We start from the raw sequence: 13749 nt of genomic DNA on the forward strand, positions 1-13749 counted from the left end.
ATTGCCATAAATGTACCAAGTTCAGGGATTTTACTGAAGAATCCTAGAAAATTAAGAGTAAGAATAAATTTGGGGCTGAAGGAGATCCAATTCCATTTAAGTAGACAGGAGGTATTCACAAAAAAAAGTAAAATTCAGTGCTGTAAAGCAAGTTAAATCTTTCTCTTCTTCCTCTGCATCAGGTTTTATTACTGTTGTTGTTCTTTTAGTTGTGAGAGATGATCTTTGAGAGAGAAATTTTCTCTCTCTCTCTCAAAGTATATACAAATGCCAGGACATCCACTGGCATTTTTCCTGTACCTTTGAGCGACTCATCAGTCTGTACCTCCTTAATTTTACTGAGATCTAGCTGAAACATGTCAAGGAGCCATGAGGATTTTTTCCCATGCAAAGTAGTTTCTTTGCAAAGAAAAAAAAAATCCAGTTGTTGTGTTCAGCAGAATTTGCTGCTTCATTTGAAAAAAAATAATTGTATAAGCAGCAAAAAAAGTCTGAGCTTTGCTCTCATGACAGTCTTACTGCTGTTTTAGTACTAAATAAGAGTTGATTTCCCTTTGGGCTGTGGTGTTGCTCGTGGCCTTCCTCCATATGGATTCTTCGTCGTCTAATAACAGATCATCTTTTGCCCTTCCCAAACAGAGGGATGGAGAAGAGAAGGAGGTCTCTGTCCTCTGCTTCATTCCATACTTTTCTAAAACCTGAAATAGAGACCTGAAAAGCTCTGAAGTATTTTTGGAGAAAAGGTTTTCTTCCCTGATCAATTCAGGTTCTTTCCTCAAACATGTTTGGATCAAAATCCAGATAAATATTGTCATAGTTCTGAGTCCATTCTGTGTACAGAAATGGTCCTCAAAGAAGGTGTAAGATGTATTTATATCTATGTATGACCCTGGAATAGCTGATTCAGTATTGATCAGTCCTTGAGCTGCTTGGAAGGATTGAATGAGATGAGTGTTGTGACATTTCAGACCAAAGGAAGAGCAGATTCTGTGATGAATGGATGATATGAAAGGAAGCACAACCATAATTTATTGCCAAGTACTTCAATGGTATTTTGATGGATGGTGCCATTTTGGGTTTGGGATTTTTTGGAGTTCAGTAGTTCAAAGTGAAGCAACTTTATCATGGTAGGAAAATCAAGCACTTGATTGCATTCTTTTACCACAGAAATCAAAATATTTCACTTAAGTTTTGGGATTCTGAATGATTTAAGATAAACATTTAAGACTCTTACACGAAGTAAAATTGCTTGCAAATCTAGCATAAACTCTTCACAATGGTCAGAAAAATTAAGCTTACTCTGAGTGCTTGAAAAATGTGACAAACTCCACAGATATGGAAAAACTACTCAGAAGATTTCAGGGTGGGTTTTAGAGATGTATGTTTTGTTTAATGGGAAATAGATCTGTGTAAAAAAAAGTGCCCAGTCCTAACTGGGTAGAGTAGAGTAGATACACTACTGTAGGAGTTTGATCAGGGTTTGGACTCGGTGACAATGAGAAATGGTAAAATTCCTGATGCAACTGGTGCTGTGGTGTTTCCTCTGTGCTACAGAAACAATCCCTCAATCAAACCCTCTAAGTTGGTATTGATAATTAAATTTAAAAAAGCATATCTAAGTGTACCAGAAGTTCCTTATTGACTCTCTGGGTGCAATAAAAGTCCTTCAACACATGCTCAGTTTTAAATATGTGCTTAAGTCCCATTAATTCATTCCAGTGTTAACATGAAGCACCAACTGAAGAGCTTTTCTAAATCAAGGCTTCCTGCATTTTCCTTACCAGGATTTTATGACCAGAACAAAAAGTAGTCATAGGATTTATTAGAGGGAAAAGAAAAAAAAAGAGGGAGAGAGAGCAAGAGAGAGTGCAAAAGGAAGGAAAAACAAAGAGGAGGAAACTTTATGGCTCCGTAAACAGCTGTAAGCAATGTCTCTGGTCGGGTCAGACCGGTCTGAGTTGACAAGGCAGTGTCTCCAATTATATAGCATGCTGTAGCCTGTAAAAATGAAATCAATTTGTTATTTTTCTGGGAGAACATTATAGCGTGAGTTCACACATTTGGTGAGCCTGATGACTCAGTGAAAGCCAGAGGAGGAACTCACAGACCTGTGTATTTGTGTGTATGTGTGCACAACTGAGTGAGGGTATGTGTGTGTGTGTAACACAACCAAATGCATATTCAAAACATATTCTTGGAGGAAAGGGTGAGAAATATAAGTAACTTGCTGTACTAGAGCAGTGGACAGTGAAAATCCTGTTGTTCTTACCTAAACACAATGACAGAACTTTCCATCCATGGTTCTCATTTCAAAATTGCCTTCATCACTAAGGAGTTTCAGGATAAAATTCCCCCAAGCACTTCAGCAATTTAGAAGTCCAAGTCCAATCTTTGCAGGGATCTGAGGTCTTTGAGCCCAGTCCTCCAAGGTATTTAGCACTGACATAACCCAGAACAGACCTCAGTGCAGGGGGATGAGTGCTAATGAGAGGTTTGAAACCACAATATGTACTTTATATTGCTGATCATTTAAAAAAAGTTCAAGTTGGGATGCTTTTGGGGGTGTGTGTGGAGAATAGGAGGGTTAAGACTAGCCACACTCCTAATTGTTATTGAAATTCATAGCAGGAATCTAAATATCTTTCCATTGTGTAGGCATTTTTCATTGCCTAATATGTTGCTTTATTTCTTCCATCCATTCCCCTGATTTAGCACAGCTGACCTAGAAAATTAGATCTATTTTCACCTAAAACTTCAGTCCAATGCCCAAGTTATATAAGCATTATGTTGGGTAGAAGGAGGCAGGTTCTTTTGCAGGCCAACCAGTCATTGCCTCACAAACACACGTACGTACATATTTTCCATTTGTCATGAAACCCTGATAGGGGTTAGGCTGGGAGAAGCCAGAAGTAAGGCAGCAAAGGTGTTTACATGAAACTTGAAATTACTCTCCTTTCATTTCCAAGTAACTGTTGTTCCTCATCCCAGGTAAATTTATCCATCAGCAATATCATTAGATGAGTTCATTATAACCACGAGATTTACAGCCCTCATAAACTACAGTGTAGGTGGCAGATTAAAATGTTAAGGCTTATACATCTCTAATACTCTGCACTGCCATCCTGGCACATCTTATAAGATAAATGGAGCTGGATAGAGGCAGATCTCAGCAGGGAGACCTCTAGGGAGAAGCCCCAGATGTAGGGTGTGGTATGGAAACAACATCAGGGTCACTATGACCTGGATCCAGGCTTGAAAACATGGTTTGAGGGGCCATTATTCTGCTGGATGGGTTGTTTTTCAGATGACATGCATAGCAGAGGAGTTAATTGCCTTGGGTAATTAAAGAGTTCCTAAGACTTTTTCCAAGGAACTGGGTTGTTAATACTTGTATTCTCTACTCTTCTATTCTGTTCTGTAGATCCTAAGGGAAGACAAAGTCAAAGAAACATCTCTTGCACTTAGAGTGGAAGGTGTTGAGTGTTGTGGTGTGCCTTAGTTCCTGTGGGAATTCACTGTCCTGGCCAAACCTCAACTCAGATAATTAGTTTTTGCTTTCTTAGCATCCACTTGAAGTTGCCATTGAGTATCTTATTTTCCAAATCCAGACTCAAATGACTATTGGGTGTTATAAATAAGCTGCCATGGTCCACATTAGAGATAGCTGCCATCTATCTCTCACCAAAGACCTTTCTTGGCCTCCTCGCAGCTCTTGAAGGATTCTGAGATTCAGCACAAGAGGACTGAGATTCCTGGTCACTACCTTTAGATTGCAAAAAACAAGGTGTCCAGTTTATGCTCATCATTTTTCCACAGCCAGTGCTGCCTCCTAGGCATCTCCAGTGATTCAGCCCAACTATCTGAGGCATCTCTCTCAGGATGGGCTGAATTGCCCTCTGGAGATGCTGATCTTGCTCCATGGACTGTAGTAGACAGCAAACTTGGCCAAGATGCCTAACTTTTAAATGGTCAGAGTTGGGTGAGATGAGTCCCACGCTCAGAGATCCTCTGATGAAAGGTGCTAGAGAAATACAGTGCTGCATCATCATCACCATCATTATTATTAATGCAGGGTAAGGGTGAGGGAATTATTATGGGAGAAAAGTTATGTCCATGCCTGTGTGTTTGCAGGATTGGACCTAGCCACAAAATTATGTATGTACTTTCTGGGTTAGAAGAGAAAAAGCATGTAAACATAGCTCTTGTGTTCTACTTCAGGATGAACAAAGAGGGAGCTAACAAGAACAGTTAATCCTGTAGGTTTCAATCTTTCTCTTTTCCAGGCTAGAAGAAAAAAATTCTGGAAGGAAAGACACCAGCACAATAAAATTGATCTATATAACAGGTCTGAATCTGATCTGTATAACTATTTGGTTCTTTTTTTGTACCTCTTAGGAATACTCCGTTTATAGCTAGATGCTCAGAATCCAAATGTTGAAGACAATCAATGTTGCAGAGACTCATAATATCTGAAGTAAACTATGTCATTTCTGTAATTAGACTGCTTAGGCCTAAGTTTGGTTATTACAGGGCAATACATAACAAAAAAAAAAACCCTTAAAACTGAAAAAAATCTTTTTCATGAGAACCAGCTGGTTAATTCATGTTCTCTAGAGCTAAACCTATTGTTTTGCTAAACTATGTTAAGGTGGCTTCAAATTTTGAACTAAAACATGAATTTGCATTTTTGTTATTATCCACATTTTGTAATTGCTTGGGTTTGGGACAATTTCAATACCACAAAAAAAATCATTTCCATCCAGGAGAGACATTAGTTAGCAGAAGGATTTCCTTTTTCACTGAAAATGATGGGGTTTGGCAAGTTCCAATTCCTTTCTTTTCATTCTAAAATATATCTGGATTTTGGTTTTGTAGAAAAACAGAAAAATAATCACAACATATGCTAGAACATTAGTATTTTTCCGTGAAAAAGAACATCTTTAAGTCAATGTAGATTTATTATTTCTTTCTGGCCTCTGAGCTGGTGGTTCAGGTCATAGAATCACAGAAAGGCCTCGGTTGGAAGAAGCTTAAAGATCATCTAGTTTCACTCCTTTGCCATGGGCAGGGACACCTTCCACTGGACCAGGTTGCTCAGAGCTCCATCCAACCTGGCCTTGAACACTTCCAGGGATGGGACAGCCACAGCCTCCATGAGCAACCTGTGCCAGTGCCTCATCATGCTCACAGTCCAGAATTTCTTCCTAATATCTAATCTAAACCTACTCTCTCTCACTTTACAGCCACTCCCCCTTGCCCTGTCACTCCAGGCCCTTGTAAGTAGTCTCTCTCCATCTTTCTTGCAGGCTCCATTCAGGTACTGGAAGATTGCAATTAGGTCAACCTGAAGCCTTCTCTTTTCCAGGCTGAATAATACCAATTCTCTCAGACTTTCCTCATAGAATATGTGCTCCATCACTCTAATTAACTTGATAGTCCTCCTTTGGACTCACTCCAACAGCTCTATGTCCTACCTGGGTCTCCACAGAAGATTTTCATGAAGACATAATATAAAGCATGCAGTAGGCTCAACAATATCTGGTCTCCACCCTTGGGATATCCTTCTCAGCTTGCAGTTGTTCATGTTAGGTGGGCTCCATAGTTCTGTGCTGTATGTCAGCCCTGTGTGGTGAGGATTTGTGGGAACTGAACCACTGCTGACTTACAGATCCTATCCCAGGAGCTCTTGACATTCAGATGCCACTGGCCTTTCATGGCAGACTCCATTTTTTTGGAACTTCACAGCCTCCTAGTTTCTCATTTCTCCTAAAAATGTGGGTTTAGGCAGCCTCAGATACATGAAGGTCATGCTGGCCAGCCTTAGCAGCCCATGGGGGATTATGGTTAATTACCACAGAAGGTGTAATTGGAAAGTTGTAGGATGGAGTAGCTCATCACTTGCTTCCCTGTGAGCCCTTCTGGTCTAGTACCAGGAGATGTGAGACAACCCTTGATGGGTTTTCCTTATAGCTTGCTAGAACCTATGGAGGCTTCTCCAGCCACTTGATTTCAATATTTCAGGGTCATAATGCCAAGGGTGTGTTATGAAAATGCACAACTTGTCCCCTCCTTCATTGTGTAGCTGAGATACTTCCAAGAGATGTGGCATCACGGAGAGGCAGCCAAAATGAGTGAGAAAAGTACAGTGAAGTGAACCTCTGGAGAGTTGAATGGATTATAAGAAAGGATTTGGAGGTTAGGGAATTTGCTGTTAGGGAATCCCATGCAAAGGGAGAAGCCACTTAAGGCATCTACAAGAGAACATAAATCCCCTTTATTATGAGCAGATGGGCATCCTTTGACTCAACTTCAGCAGGGCTGTCTCTCACCTTGCATCTCTGTAAGACAAAAGGAGCAAAGGCACTGCTATAGCTCAATTCTAAACATTTGGTGGAGATTTTAGTGCCCTCTGGGTCTTACCCTGGGTCATTAGGCAAGTTACACCCTTGCAACATTAATAAATTGTAAATAATAGTACAAAATTAATAGATGAAGTTATTTTGCCTGTGTTGGGGATCCCAGAAGGACATCCACTGAGGAAGGTCTCAGCAGTACTTGGAGCCAGCAAAAGGCTTCTCCAAGATGAATAGCAAACCAGAGCTCCTAGAGTGTTAAGGAATGCCAGAATACAGGAAGAAGTAAGCAGGTGTATGTATCTCTACATGCTGCTCCTGATGTGTCAAGGACTTTTGACAGCCATACTGAGAAGGAAGTGACCTTTAAAAGTCAGTAGAGTGGTGCTGTACAGCAAGGTCATCCAGAACTGAAGCCTTCTCTTTTTCTGAAAAAGCTATGAGCGAGTATTTCCTGCATATTTCTCCCTCATAACCTGGCTGGGATGTCCATTCCAAGAGGAAGGGTACATGTAATTTATTAAGAAGGTAGCCAGGTACTTATTTACAACTGCTCTGCTGAAGGAGCAGATAGATCGAGATAAGGGAAATGAAGAGCTCTCTAGGTGTGTTGGCAAAGAAAAATGTTCACTGGAGGTTGAATTAAACACTTCAGGGCATGCAAGGCTTAAAGATAAGCCAAGAACTTTGGCTGTGGACATACAGAATAGTGTTTCATGGCTCCTCCTGTGCTAATAGGTAGAAAAGGTTAATTAGTTTGAAAAGAACAGCTCTTTGACCCTTTCTCTTGGTTCAGACTTGGGCAGTGCCTGTTCTGGGGATGAGTGTGTTTGTAAATTTGAGTGCTTCAGGAATTCTCCAGTGGAAAAGAAGAGGTTGGTGTCAAAGCATCCAGGAAGTGTTGGTGCTTAAGGAATTTGAGACTGATCCATGGTTAGACCACAATAGATGACACTCAAACCATTTCTTGACACCACATTTTCAAAATTACCCACATGCAGGAGACAGTTTAGAAGGAGATCTCAGCAGGGTGGAAAATACAAATGACAGGTTTAATCATTGGAAACAGTGAGAAAAATGAATGATGGCCGCTACTAGAGTTGAGTAACATTGAAATGAGATTCTGATCTTTATAGAGTTTCCCAATCTTTTCTAAAGGTTTTGGTTGTTCGGTTGTTGTTGGGTTTGGGTTTGTTTTTGGGTGGAGAAGGTTGGAAGGTTCATAGGGTTCACACCTCATGATCAATAATAATGACAGGGAGCTGAAAGAACAGGGTTCTCCCGAAGATAAATTGACTTTAGAGAGGGAGAGTGTTTACACCTGGAACCAAAAGAGGGTGCTCAGATAGATGTTATCACACTCCAGCGTCTGCAAGGGAGCCAGGAGAACTGTGCTCAGCTCTCTTTAACAGCAGAGCCACTGCTCACAGCGAGATGTTTTGAGATTCCACCCTGTACCCTCAGCTGAAAGTCAAGTGACTACACACTCCTCCATGAAATGCCAAATTTGCATTACTCTGTCTCAGTGCCTGATGACACCTTGAGAACAAAACTCTTGCTGGAGATTGTCTTTTGCAGATTAAACTTCCCAGACTGTAACACAGATCAAAGCAAGGTGTGACTGTTTCCCTGCTGTATTGAGAAGGGAGCAGTGTGAAAAAGCAATTAGAGGTATTTCTACAAGTTCTCATATTTTTTTTTAATCTTAGATGATCTTCCCAGCAACGGAAATGAATAGTTGAGGGCACCAACCTATAAACTCCTCTTCCTATGACTGGTATTTTCATTCTACCACTGTAGTAACCACCATGAGTCTGACTGTTCACATAATTAAAGTTTATGAGACTGGAATCCTAAAACTTCATCCAGGTCCTACTAAAATTGCTCAAGAAAGTCCTCCTGGCTTCACAACACAGTGGATGCAGCCTACAACAGGTTGATTGCATCTCAGTGGGTATTTTTTCTTTGTTGGGAACTGGCTAAGAGATTTTTGAAAGCTTTGGGAAGGATGTTGGTGACTGTAGTTCATGTGGAAACAACCTCTACAGATGTCTACAGATTCTCTGTAGTCTATGGCTAAACTGTTCTCTGAGGGAGGATTCAGAGCAACTAAATTAGTGCTCTTCTCTGAAGACTTCAATGAAGGCATCTCTCCACATGATTTACAGAGATAGGACCACCCACAATCCTAAAGTTGGCACTTGCGAATACCTCCTTAGTCCCAGTCCTTGGGGAGGTTCAATGGATTGAGATTTGGATATGTTGCACCCTAAAATTCCATTCCCAACAAGTCCACAGAGGCAACAGTCCTCTGAAGCCTGAAAAAGTGTTTTACAAGGTGTCTTTAGTCCAGAAACTGTGGTCCAGTGTTTTATACATAACTTAACAATGACGCAAAAAGTACACTTGGCATTGGCTCCATTTCACAGAAGGTTTTCTGCCAACAGTTGTACCCTGAATTAATCTAAAGCTCGAAAAATCCATATCAAGCCACTTAGGGAAAATAAGTTAACTGTGTCCTCTACCTTGGTCTTCTGTGGGTTCCTGCAAGCTTCTGCTGGAACTTCCATCCTTCCTACAGCTGAGCTCTTTGCATGGTCTTCCACTCAGCTTTCCTGAGTGGGACTTTTCCAAGGAACTTATCCATCCTAGTTGTTAGGTATCATGGCATGATTCATCTGGAGGCTTTTACAGTGCAGACATATCCCACTCAACCAGTCACCCAGGCTGTCTTGATAGTCTGGCCAATACAGTCAATGGAGGTAAGACCATGATTCACCTGAGCCCAAAGCAGACATCTAAAATGGGCAGATGAATCGTGACGTAGAAGTGTCTGTTTCTCTCCACTGACTGATTACAAAAGAGGGGTGGGGTGAGTAGATCAGCTGGAGACATCCATGCCGCAGACATCAGAAGATAGGTGACATGAACAGAGTTTCTGGTCAAGATGAGCAGTCTTCCTCCCTCTCTAAGGGAATGGAAAGAGAGAGGCACTTCTGGAGGGCAGTTCATCAGCTTCCCTTCCTGGGGTAGGATGACCAGTCTTCCTATGTTAAGTGAGATTAATCTTCTCCCAGAAGTGCAGCTGAGATGGGAAGAGACATCTAAGTTTAGGAAATCAGCTGAAAATCCTTTGCTTTTCCAGGCACTTTCTACCTAGTCCACCTAAAGTTCATTTACTGGAGGGCACATTCTTGACTGAGCTGATTGTCTTGGTTTTAGACTCCTACCTGGAGTCATTTGGGATCCAGAAACGGATGTCCCTATATCTCACTCGCCTGGAAAGGACTGATTTGTAAAGCTTAGTCTTCAGTTAGCAAAGCCACTGAGATGCAAAGCCACCTCACCATGTGAATGTCCACCTCCTTTTCATTTCTCTCCCCTCTTGACCAGGTCCCCACCAGGAATCATAGAATCATCAAGGTTGGAAGAGATCTTTGAGAACATCAAGTCCAAACATAACTCCACTGTAACCCCTAAACCCGATCTTCCAGTGCCAGATCCAGACACCTAGTAAACACTTCCAGGGATTGATAAGCTTGACTGAAAACATTTTCACCACCTCCCTGGGCGGAGGAAGTTAACTGGCTGCAAGGACTCTTCTCCCATGAAAAGCACAATTTTCATCCTAGCCTAGAGAAGTGCTAAAGCCAAGCTAATGTTTTTCTGAACTTCTGAAATTATAGAATTCTTGTACTTCCATTAGTCAGAACAGAAGACAGTGAAGGCATATTCCCTGATGACCCTGTTGATAAATCCAAACACACCAGGCTGTTCCCAAATGAAAACCACACGGCAAAACTGAATGTAAACAGCAATGCTCACTGCCCAGGCAGGTTTCTCTTTGTCATTAATTCTCAGCAGAAAAGACAATCAAGAGATTTAATTAGAAGAAAAGGAAATTATACTTTTAAAATCCCTTCAGTTTTAGTAATCAGCGTTATTATTAGAAGCACCAGTAAAAACACTTAAAAAAATCTATCTAATTAGCCACATATCTGCTGATCTCTCTGCAGATCTGACTTGTGTGTCTCTAAGGCTTCACCAACATAAATGCTCATGGGCTTTCAACACTTGCATTGGGCTGAGCACTGAATTTACATTCAAGTTTTATTGTTTGAGGGTTTTTGGGGTTGTTGGTTTGGTTTGTTTTTAATTTCACTCTCCTCACTTTAACCAAAGTATCACACATTGATGGTGTTTTCCACCCTGAATTTTTGGTGTTCCCCTTCAACAGACTAGGAGCATGGTGGGTTCTACCACTGGGGTTATTACTTTGTGTAGCTCTGAAAGGGGTTTTGATTGGCTATTCCCTGAGCTTCCTCAGATGCCAAAATTTCCTATAAAAACTCTTTGTGTGTTTGGCTTTCGAAGAAAGAAATATGGGGTTGATGCCCTGGTTGCAAAGGAAACTGTATGAGCTGAACATCTTTGGGAAGAAGCAGCACAGTGATGGATTAAGATTTTGAGAGCATGAAGAAAAGACATTAGAAGTAGAGTTTATTGCCTTGTTGGGCCTGTAGGGAACTTCAAGAGAGAGATGACATTGTTTTGCAGGTGGAAATGACATTTCCTGGAGAGGGGAATGCAAAGGAACTTAAGATTTTCATTTTCTGTCCCCATTCTTGTGAACAAAGTACAAAGCCTGACAGCATCTCTTTTTCCTTACTTTTTTTTTTTTTTTACCCAGGTCCTTGGCAATTGGTCACCAGTATTCTTCGCTGGGGACTCAGCCCATCCTCTGTGGGAGCATCCCAGGCCTGGTACCCAAGCAGCTACGCTTCTGTCGGAACTATGTGGAGATCATGCCCAGCGTAGCAGAAGGTGTAAAGATTGGGATCCAGGAATGTCAACACCAATTTCGAGGGAGGAGGTGGAACTGCACAACCGTCAATGACAGCTTAGCCATCTTTGGGCCTGTGTTAGATAAAGGTGAGTGTGGTGCTACGGGTTTGGGAACAGCAACAGCCATGGTGGAGGAGCTGCTTTAGAAACCTACTGTGAACTCATTTCCTTCTGAAAAAGTGTCATGTAGAATGGGCTGCAGGAGACAGGACTTGGTAAAGGAGATGTGTGACACAGATAGGGAGCATTTTGTTGGCTCAGGACCTCATCCAAGCAGCTCAAACCTGACCAAGAATATCTTCTGTAGATACAAGAAGATAAATAAGCTGTCACACAGGGATAGCAAGTACCTGTGTGCCTCCTCAAGGTAAGGAGGGTGGTCACCCACCACCTCCAGTGTATAGCCAACAGCCAGTGGCAGGGAAACACTGACCTCTACTGGGACTCTATAGGTGGCCCAGAGAACTGGGAAGTGCCCTGTTTGGCAGTGCACAGGGAGTGGAATCATCTCTGACCCTGCTTGAAGCAGGAGGTTGGACTAGAGACCTCCCAGGGTCCCTTTCGGCATGAATTATTCTATGATCCTATGCCTGTTGGAAGGAACACAAAGGATTATTGTGTTTGTAGTGGCCAAGCTCCTTTTCTGACCCCATGACATATTTTCAGCACTCTATATGACTGCAGAGGGGAAATGATGGGCTCTTTGGGGTGATTCCTAGGGGCTGGACTTAACAGATAGCATCAGTTTTTGATACTGTAATGGAATACAATAAAGATCAAAAGTCTGGGGAAATCACCATCAAGTAATGCTTCTGCTTTCCACATGAAGGTGGCATAGGAGCCTATTTTAGCCTGCAAGAAATGTTTTATCCTTTTTAGTCCCTTCTTGTATGTCTTTAAAAGTCCATCCTGCTCCTGCTGGTCTCAGCCTGGGTCAAGCTCTGCCTTTCCCTTTAGCACAAAGAGGCCCATTTCTCCTTCTTTTCTTCCTTCCTATTGGACCTTTTATGAAAGAGGAGGGAGCAACTGGGATAGTCTTAGGTAATCTCCTGAGCTGGTGTATGTAATTAATCTACACCCACTTTGAGGCATGTTCTTCCAGTGCTTTCCACCTGGAGGTAGGGGCTTTCTTGGTTTTTTTCCCCACTGCATTACTCAGAAGAGGCATGGCCATTTCCTCTTGCACGATTTTTGAGAAACAGGTCAGCCAACAGGGAGCAAAGCCTTGATTTGTGTCATAGCAGGGCCTCCATGAGCCAGAACAGGTGTTTTACATGCACTAAGCAGGAGAAGGGGTGGTTTGAGCTGGTGTGGTTACCCTGTTGGAGCTAAGGAGCTACCCTGGAACAGGTTGCCCAGAGAAGTGGATGCCTCATCGCTGGAAGTGTTTGAGGCCAGGTTGGATGGAGCTTGGAGCAACCTGGTCTAGTGGAAGGTGGCCCTGCCAATGGCAGGGGGGTTGGAACTGAGTGATCTCTAAGGTTCCTTTCAACCCAAACCATTCTAGGATCCTATGATTATTTCTGGTATCTCTATTTGAGTTCAGTAGTGAAACACACCACCCCAAAATAATTACGACTGTAAGGCCCACAGTGTAGTATACACAAGCCCATATGGAAGTCTCATGTCATAGCATTTTGAATGCAGTTAAAACACTGTTCTGGGTAACTCACTCCTGGGTGACTAGAGTTGAATTAAGTCAGCCCACCCAAAACGAATCTTTTTCCCATACACACAAGCCCAACATGATTTATCCAAGAACATCTACTGGGCACAGGCAGTAAGTGAACCAGATAACCCAATGTCTTTGCCATGTCCCATGTCCTCAAGCGGCATAGAATCATAGAATGGTTTGGCTTGGAAGAGACATTAAAGATCATCTAGTCCCAACGTTCCTGCCATGGGCAAGAACACCTTCCACTAGATTAGGTTTCTCTAAGCCCCATCCAGCCTGGCCTTGAACACGTCCAGGAAAGGGGAGACTATGAGCTCTCTGGGCAACATGGAGCCCCTAGTGCTCCCCGATGATCTGGGATTAGACACCCCACATCCCCTGTAGCAACTCTACCCTGTGCATGAGGACAGTGGTCCTCATCTCCTTGCTGCCCAAAGGAACCCCAACCCCAAGAGCTGCCAAATGCTCTTATCTCCCAATGGTGTCAACACAAAAGGTCTGTCCCTGCCTGAGACTGCAGGCTTTTGGTAGCCAGGCTCAGGGAGGGAAAGGAGACTGGGACGATTTCATAACTGAAGAATGTTGTTCCTTGAGGGAGAATCAAACCACCCTTCAGTTTTGCTTCACCTACAGCAGGAGGGGGGAGAAAAAAAAACAGCTCAGTCGCATTCTTGTGCGGCAGATCCCCCAGGGTAGGAACATATTTGAGCTCCTACCCAGAAAGAGAGAAGGAGAAAAGGAGAGAAAGCAAGCAAGTAAAACTCTATTTTGCAGCTTGGATTTTAAGTCAGCCAAGATCTATGTGCAGCTTCTCTTTTGAGCCAATGGGGACCCCATTCTCCCTCAGCACACACCAGTGTAGTCCCTAAGGCATCT

At 42.5% G+C, this 13749-nt stretch overlaps 1 protein-coding gene across 1 annotated transcript in view; it reads left to right on the forward strand.

Moving 5' to 3' along the window:
* The first annotated feature begins 10828 nt into the window (after positions 1–10828).
* Positions 10829–13749, forward strand: part of LOC103803854 (protein Wnt-3a) — a 44480-nt gene continuing 41559 nt past the window's right edge. The window contains exon 1 of the mRNA XM_009076469.1: positions 10829–11285. Coding sequence (XP_009074717.1) covers positions 11159–11285 — 127 coding nt within the window. The 5' untranslated portion in view covers positions 10829–11158. The remainder of the gene's footprint in view (positions 11286–13749) is intronic.

Source organism: Acanthisitta chloris, unplaced genomic scaffold, assembly GCF_000695815.1.
Source record: "Acanthisitta chloris isolate BGI_N310 unplaced genomic scaffold, ASM69581v1 scaffold2050, whole genome shotgun sequence".
Taxonomy (NCBI): domain Eukaryota; kingdom Metazoa; phylum Chordata; class Aves; order Passeriformes; family Acanthisittidae; genus Acanthisitta; species Acanthisitta chloris.